Source organism: Diabrotica virgifera, chromosome 5, assembly GCF_917563875.1.
Source record: "Diabrotica virgifera virgifera chromosome 5, PGI_DIABVI_V3a".
Taxonomy (NCBI): domain Eukaryota; kingdom Metazoa; phylum Arthropoda; class Insecta; order Coleoptera; family Chrysomelidae; genus Diabrotica; species Diabrotica virgifera.
Window position 1 is genome coordinate 163569658 of NC_065447.1, and position 18366 is coordinate 163588023.

At 32.1% G+C, this 18366-nt stretch overlaps 2 protein-coding genes across 2 annotated transcripts in view; one reads left to right on the forward strand and one right to left on the reverse strand.

The window, feature by feature from the left end:
• Nucleotides 1-1044: 1044 nt before the first annotated feature.
• On the reverse strand, nt 1045-2179 carry LOC114334976 (nucleic acid dioxygenase ALKBH1). The gene has a single exon (XM_028285110.2). The coding sequence runs from the start codon at nt 2023-2025 to the stop codon at nt 1087-1089; it is 939 nt and encodes a 312-aa protein (XP_028140911.2). The 5' UTR covers nt 2026-2179; the 3' UTR covers nt 1045-1086.
• Nucleotides 2180-2482: 303 nt separating this feature from the next.
• Nucleotides 2483-18366, forward strand: part of LOC114334973 (A-kinase anchor protein 17A) — a 74901-nt gene continuing 59017 nt past the window's right edge. Inside the window, exon 1 of the mRNA XM_050651642.1 lies at nt 2483-3094. Within this exon, the coding sequence (XP_050507599.1) occupies nt 2599-3094 (496 nt within the window). The 5' untranslated portion in view covers nt 2483-2598. The remainder of the gene's footprint in view (nt 3095-18366) is intronic.

Consider the following 18366-nt stretch of genomic DNA (forward strand, 5'->3'; position numbering starts at 1 on the left):
TAGCCTTATTTTTTAACGATATCGATGTAATAATATTGTTGCTAGACATGTAAATCGTTATTGTATACTGGGTGTACCAATCAAACTGTGTTTTTTCTCAAAGTTCACAAGACCCTGTGGAATATTATAACATTTATAAAATATTGAAATTAAAACCCAACTATAGCCTCAGGTTTTCTTAACATTTTGTTTTTTGATTCATTCGCTTATATTGGAAAATAAAAAAGTTAGGTAGGTACTTTAACAACTAGCCATGTTTTTGTCAATAAATTCTTATTTTCTGCTTAGTTTGATAATGATATAAAATGAAATTAACAAGCCTAAAGTAGGCTATGATAAATTAACAATTTGATAAAAATGTCAAATTGTTTAGTCAAAAAGTGTCTGGTTTGCTGTAAAAATTAATAGATTTATTATTTAAGTCTGTAATTTTTTTGTGTGTTCAAGCAGTGATCTTACTTAGCAGAGGACTTAGCTTCCATGCTATCGGCTCCTTATATTGGTAATAATTTTTTGCTAATGCACGATACTGCAAGATCTCACTTTGCAAGAACTGTAACCAAAAATTTATAACAGGTAAATCTTCGGACTTTTGAATTGGCCACCACATAGTCTAGATCTTAACTCAATGGAACGTTTGTGGTACATAATTATTGGCACAAGACTACGACAGCGTTTGCCACCTCCTAGAACCTTACAAGAGGTAGAAACAGTAGCTCTCGAGATTTGGAATGATATTGTTCAAGACCAAATAGCGAACCTCATTTTTAATATAAACGAACATGTCTCTTTTATTATAGAACATAAGCGAATGAATCAAAAAACAAAATGTTAAAAAAGCCTAAGGCTACAAGTTAGTTTTAATTTCAACATTTTATAAATGCTAGAATATTCCACAGGGTGTTCCAAACTTTTAGAAAAAAAAAACACAGTATGATTGGTACACCCGGTATACAATGACAACTTATTACTGTCCAGCAACAATATTTTATTACAGGGATATTGTTAAAGAATAAAGATACAGTATAAATCAAAATCTATAAAAAAGATATAAATATTTTATTTTTGTAAAATTTTTGTACACATCTATTCTGTGTTTAATAGCTTTAACTGACCAACATCTAAAACCTGCCTGGCGTTAATATTAATTCTTGAATGATTTAAATAACTACCAAAAGGCCTCCACAAAATATCTTTAGGCACTAAAAAGTCTTCATTAGCTAAGACATACTCACTATCCTCATTCCATGTTTCATTGTTAGTTTTCATTATTTTTGGAACTCCATGATAGCATAACCTTGAATCTTTGCTCATTATAACAATGTCTCCACTATGCAAAAATATGGCAGTGGGTTTCTCGTCTAAGGTTTCCCCTCCAAGTAAAAATATTGCGCTTTGTCCAAAACTAAAGGAAAACAATGGAGCTTCTAAATTTTGCTCGGAATGATCAGTATGACCAGAAAGTGTTGAATCAAGATGATAATAATTAACAATTGCTGCTTCTGCAGTGAAGTTTAAAAATCCTAGCTTACTGGATACATATTCAGTCATATCTTTTAAATCTATAGGAAATTCTGATTTGTTTTGTTCTGAATATATTTTGGAATCCCAATTGTGATGATAACCAAGAGTAGCCCATCGCAGACTCATCAAAATTTTCTTATCTGCTTGGCCAACATCCCACCAGTCTGTATTATTTGTCAAGGTATTAAAGGGGTCAATGTTTAGTTTATTTGGTTTTTTGGAGTATTCTTGAAGACTTTTTTTAATCCAATACCTTTGACCACTTGGCAGAAATGGATTTTTGATGAAAATTAAGCCTCTTTTGGATACGATTTCATATGCTTCCCATTCACTGGGTTTTCTTAAACCATAATGAGACCCTTCCTTCGTATTAAAATGTACGTCAACATACTTTATTAGGGATTTTGCTAATAATTCCTCAGACTTATTTAAATTGAGAACATCATCCAAATTGGGTGGTGGATTTTTCGACTTATAATATTTAAATGATTGTTTAAACATTTTTTGTGGTTTAAAGTATACATTACGGAAAAATGTGTAAAAAGTCAGCAGCCGTATTGACTAAACTGTTTAAATATTTAGTTAAATAATCACTTACATTATTAATAAAATACAAACATTTTTCATATTTTTTGTATTTTGAAAAGGGATTTTTCTTCTTCTTTTTGAATTATTATTTTGATCTTAGTTGATATAAGGTTGATATGGTCGTTGATATGGTATATTCCGTATATTCGATGTTTATGTCCCTAATTAAAGCTATAAATTTTCTCAATATTTAATATATTGTTATTTTCCTAAAGTAAAAACTCTTTACAAAAAGCTAAGAATTTAGCGGTTACTACAAAAAATAGAGCTTTATTCAATTTTAAACATTTTAGACAATGAAAATCCTTAAAAAAGAAGATGAAAGTTCCTTGTATTTTGTCAATCCATTCAGTCAATGTTCCATGATATGTTTTTGACAGTTAGTAGTTTATGGAAGTAACAAAAAGTTATATTTTTGGAGAAGCATGATTTAATTAGAGAATTTCTCTTAAAAACTCTGTAACTAATTAGAGAAAGGCTCTAATTATGAATGCTTTTCAGATATGTCACAATACCAACGATTTAGTACCCTTGTACTTGCCTCAACAACTATATTTAAAACCCATAGCCAGAATAAATATATCCCTACAGCTTCCAAATGTAAAAAAGTTAGGAAAAACTGTTTCGCATTGGGAGATCATGGATAAAATTAGAGATTTAATAAAACCCGACGAATTTACTACTTTTAAGGTAACTAAGACTACAATCGAATTTGTTAGATTTGAAGGTGAGCTGGGAACTAGGGATAGATTAGATCGTGTTTTGTCGAAAATCAACAATAAAATGATTAAGTTGAAAGACTTTAGCGATCTAATGCGACTTAAAGCTGTTGAATGGAAGTCTGATTTTCCAACTAGACGTATTTGGGATGACTTCTTTCATAATGCGAAAGATATGAATGAGATGAAACCAGGACTGAGACCCGATACTATTCACATTGTAAATCTACCGTCAAAATGGTTTATACCCTACCATCTTTCAGGTTAGTTAAATTAACAATAATTGAATAGCTTATTTAAGAAACAAGATAAGTCTGAAAATGCTAAGTTGCTTAAAAAAACTGTTAAGAGTAAACAGTAGCGATCAACAGGTAGCAATAAAAATATAACTTCGGGAGATAGTATCATAAACTTTGGCAACAGTGGTAATCTTTGACATTATCCAAGATTAATATTATTGACAATTTAACTCATAGGCGCGCTAAATGGAAGTAACCGAAACAATTTTTTTATTAGTAAATAAATATTTCTAAAAATAAACCAAAATGGGTGAAAATTTTATGTTAACATGGTATTTGCCCGAAATAATAATAATAAATAATAATTTCGTTGTGAAGCGAAAAGAGAGCCGTCTTATTTTATTTAGTTCATAGAGCGCCAAAGGCACTCTAGAACGGCCCTTCAACCATTCTTAGGGTCCCATCAGAGGTGCATATTTCATTCTTTTTGAATTACTAAAATTCGGGCTACCGTTATCGATTCACAATGAAATGATGGCATGAATGCCGTGGCGGTATCTGCTAAAGACGAACGAACGTTTTACTTCTAATATTAACAATATCACAAATAAAATAAAACTTATTAGAACTAGTCTTCTGGTTAAACCAATCGTGGCTTGCGGCTTCTAAAATTTGCAAGCCAACGAATTGCCGGAGCTAAGAAGGCCGAGGGAATTCTACCAGGTTACGTCGTACTTCATGGAATGATTATTTATTATTTTGATTAGTTCTACTAGTAATCTGAGCATTGGGAACTAATCTTTGTTGGAATTTTACCGTGCTGGACAGGTGGGAAGTGAGATGCAGCCTGATAGATCTTCCTCGGCATTGTTAGCTCCTGCAATTCGTTGGATTCCAAATTTTAGAAGCCACGAATGATGTAACCCAAAAATTAGTTCTAATAATAAAGTTTTATTTTTGATATTATTAATATTAAAAGTAAAACTTTCATTCGAATAATAAAACGATATTGACACTCCCCCCATATTTCGTATTTCCGTGTACACGTCTGGACGTGAGCTGTAAGCGAAAATAATCATACACGTGACATACAGCGTGTCTCGTTCCCTGTTCAATTGCTGCTGGCGTGGTATATACAGTTTGTCTCGGTAAGTTCTCATTGAATATGCATACATATTCTAGAGAACAGATGGTTGCAAAAATATATGTTATAGGCTTAGGGTTGGAAAAAAACAAAATTTGTAGTTTGTTTAATTTAATCGTGAGAATATAGGAAACTAATATGGTACATATTCTAACGTTAGTTTGAAGAACATAATAGAAACGTTGTGAAAATGAATGAAAAATAAATAAAAAAATTGACAAATGCATTAAATTGCATTAAATACATCTGAAATAGAGATAAGTTATATATTCTTTGGTGGACTGTTTTTGATTAATGTTTTTGTTTGTTAAGTTGTCCTGAACACTTATTTGATTAACAAATCAAAAACGTAAAAAAATTGAAAAAATTAACAACTCGTTTTTATTACATACGGTCCACATATACATAATACTAGTTCAGTAAAAAGTTACACTATTTCGAGTGTTGGGGTTTGGGGCGAGGGGGAGTGTTAGGAGAAGTTGATAAATTAGTAGTTTTTACGGTTTTTGGTTTAAAGTGAAGAAAGTTCTATTCAAAAATATTCTACGTCACATTTAAAACAAGATAGGTTTTATGCATAACTGTTCTAAAATCAACGATTTCGGTTGTCGGAAATCAACTGTTTTCCATATTTTTCATATATATTTTTTTATATTTATTTTGTTCTTCTTCTTCTTCATGTTACTTGTCCGTTGGCTATTATCATAGCAATTTTAATTTTGTTTGCCGAGTTTCTGAATAACTCGATCGATGTTAGTCCAAACCATTGACTCAAACCATTACTCGAAAAGTATTGACTTAGTGAAAAAACTCTATAGAACAAAAATTACTTAAAATTAGCCAGTTTATCCATTTCCTGACTTTCTTTGGACGAATATTTTTTCACCCCCAATAGGGGGTGAAAACCACCCCCAGGGCAAAAGCACATATCGGCACAATATCAATTTTTCATCTTTGACCTGTTAGCTATGTGTATGCCTTTCATGTCAATCCAAGCGGTTCTTTAAAATTTAGAGATTTTGCAATATTTTACCGTTAAAGAACGGACTATTTGTGTAATTACAAGTATAATTTAAAATTAATTTCGATTATACAGGGTTAGATAATGTAGTTTAATAATAATAATAAGTTCATCATCATGTAGAAAAGAAACTGTGAACATCAAATATTTGTTTTATTTTAGAAGATATATCTGTATTCACAGAACCTCCACAATTCATCTTACTTGATAAACGGAAGTATTTGCTTCATGCCAGCTCCTTAGGTTTACCATACCAGGCAACAAAAAATGGTATCGTTCAACAGGTAAATCGCGGCGAAGGCGATGGCAAAGCGTCCGCTTATGTACAAAGTACCATATTCTAGTCCAATCAGAGAGTGCTGCAAGCACCTCTACCGGTTTCGAAACTTATTAGTCTCTCATCAGGAGGCACATATGCTACTCTCCCTGATCCAACCAAAACAAACACCAATCTATGCCATTTCGTTCGTTGCAATCCGGGACTGCACGCTGGGGTTTGTTTTGGTTGGATCAGGGAGAGCAGCATATGTGCCTCCTGATGAGAGACTAATAAGTTTCGAAACCGGTAGAGGTGCTTGCAGCACTCTCTGATTGGACTAGAATATGGTTCGGCTGTATTTTCGCTTTGCAACGAAATTGAAAATGGGTATTCATTTTTGATTTACATTCAAGTTCAGTTACATTCAGTTCAATAGATGAAAGTGACAATTTGGAAGACACAGTTAAAAATACAGATGCAAAACCAAAACCACCTCCAATATTTGTATCAGGCGTGCAGATCTGCAAGCCTCTTATCGATCTATTGCAACAAGTAGCAGAAAATGATTTTATCACTAAAGCTATCAACAGCGAACAAATAAAAATTCAACCAAAATCAGACAAAGCATACACCGCCATAATAAATGCTCTAAAAACAAAAAACACGGACTTCCACACTTATAAACCTAAAAGTGAAAGACACTACCGAGTGGTTCTTAAAGGCATGCACCCCACAACAAATTTAGAAGAGATAAAAGAAGATCTTAAAACCAAAAACCATAATGTTATAAATATATGGAATATACTACACAACCAAACTAAAAAATCGCTGCCTATGTTCTACATTGATCTAGAAACAAAAGATAATAACAAGGACATCTATAACATTAAACAAGTAATGCATTCCATAGTAGAATTCGAAGCACCGCATGTCAAGAGAATAATTCCGCAATGTAGTAGATGTCAAAAATACAACCACACAAAAAACTTCTGCAATAAACAACCGTGCTGTGTCAAATGCGCAGAACCTCATTACACTAAAGAATGTCCAAGGAAAACCAGAGACAGTAATGTTAAATGTGCTAACTGTGGTGAAAATCACCCCGCAAATTATAGAGGGTGTGAAGTTCACAAACAATTACAAAAACTTAAATTCCCTAACTTGAGACGACAGAACGCGAGGACAAACCAAGATAGAACTACAACAGTCAACTATGTGCAACCTGGAATAACATACGCACAAGCAACGCAAGCAGTTAACCAGCAAGCCTCCAACCAAACTACTACACAACATATACCAAATCAAACTAATAACCACACAGACATGTCAGAACTGAAAGACATGTTAAAAAAACTGATGGAACAAATGAGCACTATGCTCAACCTCCTGACCATGATTCTCAACCAGAAATGACTCAGTTACTAAAGCTAGTATTATGGAACGCCAATGGCTTAAGTCAACATGTAGAAGAATTAAAACTATTTATTAACACACAAAAAATTGACATAATGCTGATTACAGAAACTCATTTTACATCCAAAAATCACATCAATATTCCACGATTTACAACTTATCATACGCAACATCCCAACGAAAAAGCACATGGAGGCACTGCAATAATAGTTAGTAATAAACTAAAGCACTACGAAATACAAAAACATGAATGCGACTATCTACAGGCCACCAGCATTGTTGTGGAAGATCAACTAGGCCCACTAACAGTATCAGCTATATACTGTCCGCCAAAGCACAATAACAAAACGGAACAGTTTGAAAATTTCTTTAAAACATTAGGAAATAGATTTATAGCAGGAGGAGATTTTAATTCTAAGCATACTACCTGGGGATCCAGAATTATTACCACAAAAGGCAGAGAACTTCTTAAAGCTATAAATGCGACCAATGCAAATTACCTCACCACAAGGGAACCAACTTACTGGCCTACCGACAATGCAAAAATACCTGATCTACTCGACTTTTATATTGTTAAAGGAATTAATGTTAAATTGGCAAAAGTAGAATCTTGTTACGATCTACCCTCTGACCACTCTAGCGTAATCGCGACATGGTATGCACAAATAACAAACAGTACTAAACAACCATCACTATACAGTAACAAAACAGACTGGAGCATTTTCAAGACTAAACTAGATGAACTAATTGACATAAACATCCCATTGAAAACAGAAAGTGACATCTACGCAGCAGTAGAAAATCTTCAGAAATCTATACAAGAAGCTGCTTGGTATGCTACCCCTGACTGCTACCAAACAGAATTGAAAGAGAATTGCCCAACTGTAATAAAGGAAATGATTGCTAGAAAGAGAAAAATAAAGGAAGAGTGGCGAAGAAAAAGAACACATGAGAACAAGGCGAAATTAAATAAAATCACCAAGGAAATTAAACTACAATTGCATAATATCAAAAATAACAAAATACAAGAATATCTTACAGGTTTATCAGCAAACGCAGATAGTGAATATACCCTTTGGAAGGCCACGAGAAAAATCAAACACCCGAAACAACAAATACCACCAATACGAAACCAAGAGGGAAACTGGTGTAGAAATAATAAGGAAAAAGCCGAAGCATTTGCAAATCACCTCACTAATGTATTCCAGCCACATCCCATGGAAGATGGTGACACAGAGGAAGAAATAAATGACTTCCTGGAATCGCCCTACCAGATGGATTTACCTATACAAAAAATCACCACTAAAGAAGTTAGAAATATGATCCAGCATGAAATCAGTCCAAAAAAAGCTCCAGGGTATGACCTGATCAACGGGAAAGTACTGCAGCAATTGACATGCAAAGGTTTGAAAATGATAACGCAAGTATTTAATGCAATATTTAGGCTAGGTTACTACCCAGAACAATGGAAAGTTGCTCAAATTATTCTCATACCTAAGCCAGGGAAAAATAAAACTCAGGTGACTTCATACAGACCAATAAGCCTGCTACCTGTTCTATCAAAAATTTTGGAAAAACTTCTCCTTAAACAATTATCCCCAGTTATAGAAGAAAGGAAACTAATTCCACAACACCAATTTGGGTTCAGAACACAACACGGAACGATAGAACAGGTACATAGACTGGTAAAACACATCAGAAGTGATCTAGAAAATAAAAGGTATTGTTCTGCTGCATTCCTGGACATTGGTCAGGCCTTCGACAAGGTATGGCATGCTGGTATGCTCTTTAAACTAAAGAAAAACCTTCCTCATCCTTTTTATCAAATCCTAAAAAGCTATATTTCCAACCGACATTTCCTAGTCAAGCAGGATAATGAATACACAAGCCTAAGACCAATAAAAGCCGGAGTACCACAAGGAAGTGTCTTGGGACCGATATTGTACTTGCTCTACACTGCTGACCTACCCACAAGTAACAAAACAACGTGTGCAACTTTTGCTGATGACACTGCTGTACTAGCCTCTCACCATGATCCAAATACAGCATCCAGAACCCTTCAGAAAGACCTTAATAATATACAAATATGGCTTAAAAAATGGAAGATAAAGGCGAATGAGAGTAAATCCATCCATGTAACCTCCACCATGAGAAGACAAACATGTCCATCTGTAACACTAAATGAAACTCAACTCCCACAAACCGATACTGTCAAGTACCTAGGAATCCATCTTGATAGGAGATTAACTTGGCAAAAACACATTTTTACAAAAAGAAAACAACTAGGAATAAAATTTCGAGAAATGTACTGGATCATCGGTCGTAAATCTCAACTATCACTTGAAAACAAACTGCTGATATATAAAACTATATTAAAACCAGTGTGGACCTATGGTATCCAACTTTGGGGGACAGCCAGTCAAACTAACCTAGAAATATTGCAGAGATTCCAGAACAAAGTCCTTAGAACAATGCTGAATGCCCCTTGGTACGTGCCAAACTATGTGATAGAGCAAGACCTCAATGTGCCATCCATAAAAACAGTAATAACGGAATATTACAAAAAATATTCCAAGAGACTAGAATCTCATCCAAATGAGTTAGCCAGCAACCTTACTGATGACCACAATGATGTACGACGCCTGAAGAGATTCAAAGTAGTGGATCTAGCAAGAAGATTCGAATAATCTGTGATAACTAAACTTATTTTAATTTGTTTTAATTTAATTTATGTAAAGAGGGTGATCACTGGATCTCCCTCTACAGGTCAAAATTTTCAATTTTTGTCAAATAATTTACCTATTGTTCTCAGTTGAGGACAGATTGTAAATATTACAACATTAAATAAAAAAAAAAAAAAAAATTTACTCTGTGTGGAGTATGAAGTGAACCATTCTCGTTGGAACTTTACCGCGCTGAGCAGATGGGACGTGAATTGTAAATTGTAGAATTCACTCATCTTCCTTACTCTCAGCATCCGTACGGCTTACAAATTGTAGAAGTCTCGGAGGTGTAACCACAGAAGGTTCCCATTGTTTTCATTCTGGTGGGATGTAGAATAGCATTGTGTTGTTTTATATGCCATTAGAGTGAAAACTTAGTCTTTTTTTCTAAAGAATATTATTTGTAACGTGTAGTTTTTGAACCAATTTTACACAAAAACATTGACATACAAATTCATGTTTAGTGGCAAGAATACTTTGGTTTTTGCTTAGTGAATGTAAAAGCAGTCGCAATATCTCACCTAAATTAATAATTTATACATCTCAACAAAAAATAAAGTATATAGGAAATACTACCCAGGAAATAATTCGCCCTATCCGAGTCCTACTTATAAGTTTTACTATAAACGTATATATCTAATAGTTTAGTCGTAAGAAATGAACGACAGATTGAATCAAGTTCGAAAATATTGTCACCAATGATAGTCCTGTCGCCAGGGGTACAACGGCCTCCTTTATTCAGATGGACTTACCCGTAGGACACGAATTTTTTAGGTTACAGTTGATCCGGATGTCGATAAGATTGTTATAAACAAAGAACTTGAGGAATTACATAACAGCAATTTCTCGAAAAAAAAAACGTTGTATTTTTTGAGTCATTCTAAGAAAAAACTGTTCTTACACGTTTTCGAGATAATCGCGGTTGAACTTTAACAAAATCGAAAAATTGCAATTTTTGAACCCGAACAACTTTTGATTAAAAAATAAAATAGCAATTCGGCTTACCACATTTGAAAGTTAGAGTCAAATTATATCGGTTTTGATTATTTGCATTGCTAAAAATTTATTTTTTTATTGTTAAACAAAGCTATAAACACATAGTGTTTTTCGTTCCCAATACATGCGTTTTAATTCATGCTACATAGAAATTGCCTCGCTTGCATTTGTACCTACTCTGCCTACTCGTTCGATTTTACATGAGAGATCATTGAAAGCAACACTCAAGCGTTATGTGTTTATAGCTTTGTTTAACAATAAAAAATAAATTTTTAGCAAAAATAAATTTTTTCGGGTTCAAAAATTGCAATTTTTCGATTTTAAGTTCAACCGCCTTTATCTCGAAAACTATGTATCCTACGAAAAAACTTGTCAGAACAGTTTTTGCTTAGAATGGCCCAAAAAATACAAAAAAATGTTTTGTTTTGAGAGAATTCGCTGTTATGTAATTCCTCAAGTTCTTTGTTTATAACAATCTTATCGACATCCGGATCAACTGTTACCCAAAAAATTCTTGTTCTACGGGTCAAAATACATAAAAAAACTTGGGTAAGACCATCTGAATAAAGAAGGCCGTTGTATCCCCCTAAGGACAGAACTATGAATACCTACCTCAAAAAAATTGGCATTTGTACTGTAGTCAGGATTTCTGTACCTAAACATAGATTTATTACGAATTTCATTTTCATGGGAAACAACTTTTCACACTTTTTTTATTTATGACAACAGTAGATTACTTCTTATAGGTAGGTACTTACATTATTAAAATTTGTGGTGGCTCCAATTTCGGTGTTCTCATAATTTTGCCACGGCTTTTAATGGACTTTTTCTTGGAATGATTCGCTTTATTTTTCGTTTGATTAACTTTTCTCATTTCGTTAAACTATTGATAATATGTTAAAAATAAAAAATTCTCCTAAAACTCTATACTCGCATTAGAATTCGAAATATTTTTACGTAAAATATACTTACCTACCTACATTGAACTAAAACACAACTAACAACAGTCTATTATTTCAAAGAGGCCAACAACTTATACAACAACAAAAATATAATAAATTAACTATCAATAAATACTATTTTCTTATGAAACAACTATAACGAATTCTTAAATTAACACACTACTGCACTGAACAGATATCAATAAAGATGACAGACCAAATTAGAGAAAATCTGACGCAGGTCTGTCAAAATGACAGTGATAATTTCTGTATGTTGCCTAATTAGTTATTTAGTTATAATATGTTCGATTTCTTGTTAGAAATAAAAAATTTTAGTAGTTCCAAGATTACACAAAATCTAGGCATGGGATAAAATAGTTTATTTGAAGAAAGTTTATTATTTTTTTCTTCTTAATGGCGGTACAGGCTCCTTTTTTCAATATTTTATTTAGTTATAGAGTAATTTCCACATACTAAAATATTTCTAAAATTGGGCTCTGTACCGCCATTCTTTATTATATTACGAATATGTGTGCCAAATATCTCGACAAAATATTCAAAATTAGAGCCGCAATCTTGGAACGCGTTTGATGCCACCTGTTGCTCGCTACTGTAGCCTCTTAATTCCCTTCACCCGGCATTGGTTGCTGAATAAGATTTTCTCCCACAGTTTCAGAATATTGCACACAACTTTTTCCCTGGTAAATTGCACATGATGTAGTTGCATCTAGTCTCCTAATTATCCTCCCTCTATTTATTTATTTTTATTTATTTATTTATTATCCCTCTATAATCGAATAGACTCATCCTCTCAGATGGTGGTTCTGTCGCCTTAGTATTGTCAGATTTTTAAGTCAGTGCGCTTCACATGACATTTTCGCTCATCGTGTGACCAATAGTGTACAAAGCATTATTTTATTTTGTATTTGCAAAATGAATAGTGCCAAGGAAGTTTTAGAACTTCTCCTGTTGCAGGAAGCACAAGAGAAGAATAAAGGTACTGGTACAAATTCGAAATTTATATTGAAACATTAAAATTAATATTATTTTTACATTTTTAGATCAAAATGAACAAACTTATCAACAGTTACATCATTGTGTATAAAGTTAATAAATTATAAATCAGAATAATGTCATGTTTTGTTAAAGGAACTGGCTTTATTGTTGACGAAACCACATCTAATAAATCCGTAGACAATTCTGAACTTTCCTGTGAGCCTTCGTAATATAGCAAGAATTGCCAAAATATCGTTATCAAACTTGTCACAAACTGAACCCTCATATAATATTCAGTTTTGTACATTTTGCCCTCATCACAAAAATAGAAGAGTTAAAAATAACTGTAATTCTTGTCATCGACCAATTTGTCTAGATGCCTCGTATACCTGTTTAAAGTGCATTGCCACAAATTACAAAGATACGGGGATTGATTAATATTATAGGTTTAATTCTGATCATCTATTTTTTGTATTGTTCTCAGTATTAGTTAATAAAAAAAAGCTTAAAATCTATTTTGAATATTTTATTTCGTAAAAAAAATGCAAAAGTTGGATATGTGAGACAAAATCACACACGAACACTTTTGAAAAAAGCGACCAATGCAGGGTTAACTAAAAAACCATGACCTTTGTTTCTTGCAGTATTTCCCTAATTAATTTTTCTAAAATTATACAATTTTTTGTAAATATTGCAACTCAAAGTTGTGAAAATATATTATTTAAAAATGGACATGTATATTGTTTCTCAAATATATTTAGGATATATTTTTATTTTCATTAAAAATCGTATGTTTATTTATTATTATGAAAGTAACATATTGATCCTGATTAACTCCTTGATTTTCGTCCTCAAGAATAGAAATAGATAAGAAGAGAAATATCCTGGCCAGGTAAACATTCCTTCATAAAAATTTCTGATTTCAGGGTTTTCTTCATTTTCCATTGGAAGTCACAGTCTAAATTTCTTAATATTTTCAAGAATTTTTTTCTTTATAGGAATTTGAATAAAGAATGAGCTAAAGACATGTTTTTTGTTGTTGAAAAATGAACATTTTCACTCGCAAATATCTCAAAAATATATATACATACAGACCCTGCTCAATTTATTAGACTCACCCTAGAAATATACGTTTTTTAATTTGAAACACCTCAAAACTATGTTCAGTCATACGGACTTGCTGAATGAGTTAAATCGCAATTACTTAATAATCGTGCTACATTATTCAGTTAAAAATGCTAAAACTTTTTGATTGAATTGTGAAAACTTGACAGATGGCAATAAATGGGCTAAAAGGGTGCAATGACTCAACTTTTTTCAATTTTATTTTTTTAGTTAAATTAGTGATTAGTGTTGAATTTTCGTAAAATTTGCAGTGGCGAGTGTTAATATTGTTCTATGTAGTTTTTAATTTGTTCATTTTATTTTAACATATTGATAGAAATATGATAATTTCTAAAAGACGAATATCTTCAATTAGAATTTTTTCATATGGGTGATTGTAAAACTCTTTCTGTTGAGCAAATCTCTTCTGTTACAGCTCTATTAGAAAATACCACATGTTGTCAAAGAGAATTAGTAAAAAAAAGAATGTGTGTGTACTTTGTATGCACGTAAGAAGTTATACTTCTATTACATAATTATGTGATTTTAACGAAATTGATATAATGTACTTTAAACAGTTTATTTATATTTTATTTAAATATTAAACTAATTTTAATACTTACTACTTTCCAAAAATTTTTATTAAGACAATACCAAAAATTTAAAAAAATAAAAGAATAAAACGCACACAAACACATTGAAAAATGCCACAAAGAAAAAATGATTTCTGAACGATAATAATTGTTGGCAAAAATTTTAAATACGCATTTTCTGAAAAAAAAAATTATATAATAAATATACTTACAATCATAAGATGCATAAAAAAATAAAAAACTTGCATCGGGATTCGAACCCGCGAATTGGGGGACGCTTTGATTCATAAGCGAAGCCTAGACTCACTCATCCAATTACTCATTATTTGTCATGTGGAAAAATAGGGCAACTGAACGTTTTACTGTTTGACAGTTATTCTGAATTTAAATCAAATTATGTAGTTTGAGTTTTGTGGAAGAAAATATTAAAATATAACAAAACAGTAAGAAAACAATATATTAGATGAAGATTGGTAGAATTTTTGTTGGTAATCAAATTAAGCATGTAAATCAAAGCATTACATACCTACTAGATAAATAAATCTACTCCAAAAAATCATAATTTAAAAATAAAAATCGGACCTAATTTCGGATTTCTCTCTAAAATCCCCATTCTTGAGAAAATAAATTTATTCCAACCTAATCCAAATGTATAATTACAATATGGTTATAATAAAAACTACTTACCAAATTAGAATGAGTCCTTGTCCAAAATAGTCCAAAAGTCCAAAAATATATATATGAAAACTATTTAAAAAGGCAGTATAACTATTAACTAACTTTTGTTTGTTATTTCTTTTCACACAAATTTCAAAACGCAACAACCATAAACACAGCCAACATATTAAATAATTTTTGACATGTCATTTGAACATCCAATCAGAACAAAGTTATAATGCGCATGCGCCCGGATCGTAGGTTTTAACATATAAAAATTCACCCTCATATCGCGCGTAAAGAAGTATAACTTCAAAAATATGGTGTATCTTAATCGTTGGTTCGAAGGTTGAGTCAAAAACCTAAAGAGAAATATCCTGTTACATCAATTTGGAGGGGTCGGTATGACAGAAAGATTTCAGTCACCCCCAGAAGGCAACGAATTTTAAATAATTTGGCTGTAAGACACAGAAGGGTCACCCAGAGCAAGATAAGGAATAAATTGGAAGAATCAGAGTGTTCAGTATCGGAGTCCTTCAAATGTCATAGGACAGATAAGGAACCAACCAAACTAAACTATCACCACAAATGCTCAAAAAACACTTAGTTTGGGCCAATTTGCATAAAGACTCTACAGTCATATAATATTTATGCAAATTAGCCAAAACTAAGCGTTTCTTGAGCATTTGTGGTGATGGTTTTGGTTCCATAACTGGCCTATGACATTTAAATCCCATACTGTACAAATTTCGGCGTACAGTGGAGTCCGATACTGAACACTCTGCTTCTTCCAATTTTATTCCTTATATCGCTATGGGTGACTCTTCTGTGTTTTACAGCCAAATTCTTTAAAATTCATTGTCCTCTGGGGGTGACTGAAATCTTTCGGCCATATCGACCCCTCCAAATCGATGTAACAGGATGTTTCTCTTTAGGTTTCGAACTGACGATTAGGGTACACCACACTTTTTTGCTATTGCTCTTTGACAACATGTGATATTTCCTAATAGAGCAGTAACAGAAGAGATTTGCTCAACAGAAAGATCTTTACAATCACCCATATGAAAAAATTCTAATCGAAGATATTCATCTTTTCGAAATTATCATATTTCTCTTAATATGTTAAAATAAAATGAACAAATTAAAAACTACCATTATAGAATGCGTATATACATTAAATACATTATAGAATACCAATATACAATATTGTAGTACAATATTAAAACTCACTACTACAAATTTTACAAAAATTGAACACCAATCACCAATTTAACAAAAAAGCTAAAGTTGAAAAAAGTTGCACTTTTTTTGCAACTAAAGCTGAAAAAACACTGCACCCTTTTAGCCCATTTTATTGCCACCCGTCAAGTTTTCTAAATTCAATAAAAAAAGTTCACCATTTTTATCTTAATTATGTAGCATGATATTAGGTAATTGCTATTTAACACATTCAGCAGTTCCGTATGACTTTGAACATACTTTTAAGGTGTTTCAAATTAAAAAAAACTCATATAATAAAATAAAATAAAAACTCAAAAATAAGATGTTAGAAGAATGTAACCATATGATAATTAACTGTGATATTCGCAGTGTGCAAGTACTTGGAAAGGGAAACGAGAAACGACCCTGCGCGAGTCGCGGAGAAATATTGCAACTATCTTAAATAATTCATATTGTCAATTGAAATTGTCAAATTGACGTATATTTCATACCTTCTGTCAATGAAGCAGAAAAATTATATATTGCTCCACAATATTGATATGATATGCAATTATTATATAAAGATAAATTTAATTAATTGTATTTTGCTTGCAGTACTGCATTTTAATAACTAATTTTATTTACTACATACAATTGTTGATGTTTTCATGACATAACCTGAATCTTATTTTTTCTTCTTATAATTTTTTTGGACTATGGCCTTGATAATTATCCAGTAACCAGGACTAATATAATTGGCCAATATAATTAAAAGTGCCAATAATAGTACAGAGCGTAGAAATAGGGGTCGCTTTGCCGAACTTGCACGGTCCCAATAGACTTTTTAAATTCTTCTGTGAAACAAATAAAAGATGCTTCTGAGACAAATTTCTAGTCTACAAAAGTTGTCGTAAAATTTTATTTAGATGTATTTATTTGTATTTAGATATATTTATTTGTCTAGATGTATTTGTAGTGTTTTTTTTTTACCTGTTTTTACTTGTTCTATTCTGTTTAGGTTTAGTACTTAATATAGGAATTAGTTTTTAGCAGTAGTAAGCACTCTTTTAATGTAATAATAATTATTTTGTGTATTAAAGGAGGTTAAATAAATAAATAAATAAATAAATATTTCTAGGCTGAGTCTAATAAATTGAGCAGGGACTGTATATTATAACACCCTGTAAATTTAGATTATAAGTAGGCTTCTTCTTCTTCTTATGCAATCCACTAATGGATGTTCGCGATCACGTTTGACCATTTTTCTCTATCCCTTGCAGTATGTATTAGGTCTCCTATGTTTTTTAGTCCTGTCCATTGTTTGACATTACGGAGCCATGACATTTTCTTCCTGCCCACTCCTCTTCTTCCTTCGATCTTTCCTTCAATTAAGGTTTGCAGAAACTGGTATCTTTCATTTCTAATTAGGTGCCCCAGGTATGCCGTTTTTCTCTGTTTAATTGTGCACATCAGTTGTCGTTCTGTACCAATTCTAAGTAGGCTTAGATATTTAAATTAAAAATTTAACCAATTAAATAATAATAATTATTTAAATTAAAAACCGTATAAAAAACAAATAGTCTGGCTAATTGGCTAAGCCAAAGCCATTTTCAAATAAAATAAAAAAAAACTCAAGAGTATTGACTTAGTGCAAAAAACTCTATAGAACAAAAGTTGCTTAGAACTAGTCAGTTTATACATTTCCGGACTTATCGAGGGACTTATGTTAAGTCTAAAGTAAAGTGAAGGAAAAGAGGAACCTAAATCCAAATTTTCATATATTGTGGTGGTGATATGGAAAATTACATGGTATCGCCATACTGCTCATTTACTGATCTGTAGTCAATTACAGTTGAACCTCGATTATCCGTCTCTCTATTAACCGTCACCTCTGTTAACCGTCAGGGTCCATACATAAGTTATATTGTATACATAAGTAAAAATTTAGTCATCTATTCATTTTGTTTGAGCATTGCGATAAGCCAAACGAAATTCGTTGAAATGTACATGTACAGTTATGCCACCACTGCATTTTTTTATGTATAATTTTTGTTCTTATCCAGGGCTCTGGATTAAATTTCAATTTAAATAGGTAATGATAAAAATGATACCGTGCTTTTAGAGTTCTATTTTTAGAATCGCAAGCCGAAAATAAAAACGCACAGCACAATAATAATTATTATTAGTCAATATTTGTGTGTCACCATAATTTAGTGTGTCACCATAATACTATGAACTTTTATTTTTAT

Coding starts and splice junctions, on each gene's coding strand:
- LOC114334976 (XM_028285110.2), bottom strand. CDS start 2,025: ATGTTTAAACAATCATTTAAATATTATAAGTCGAAAAATCCACCACCC.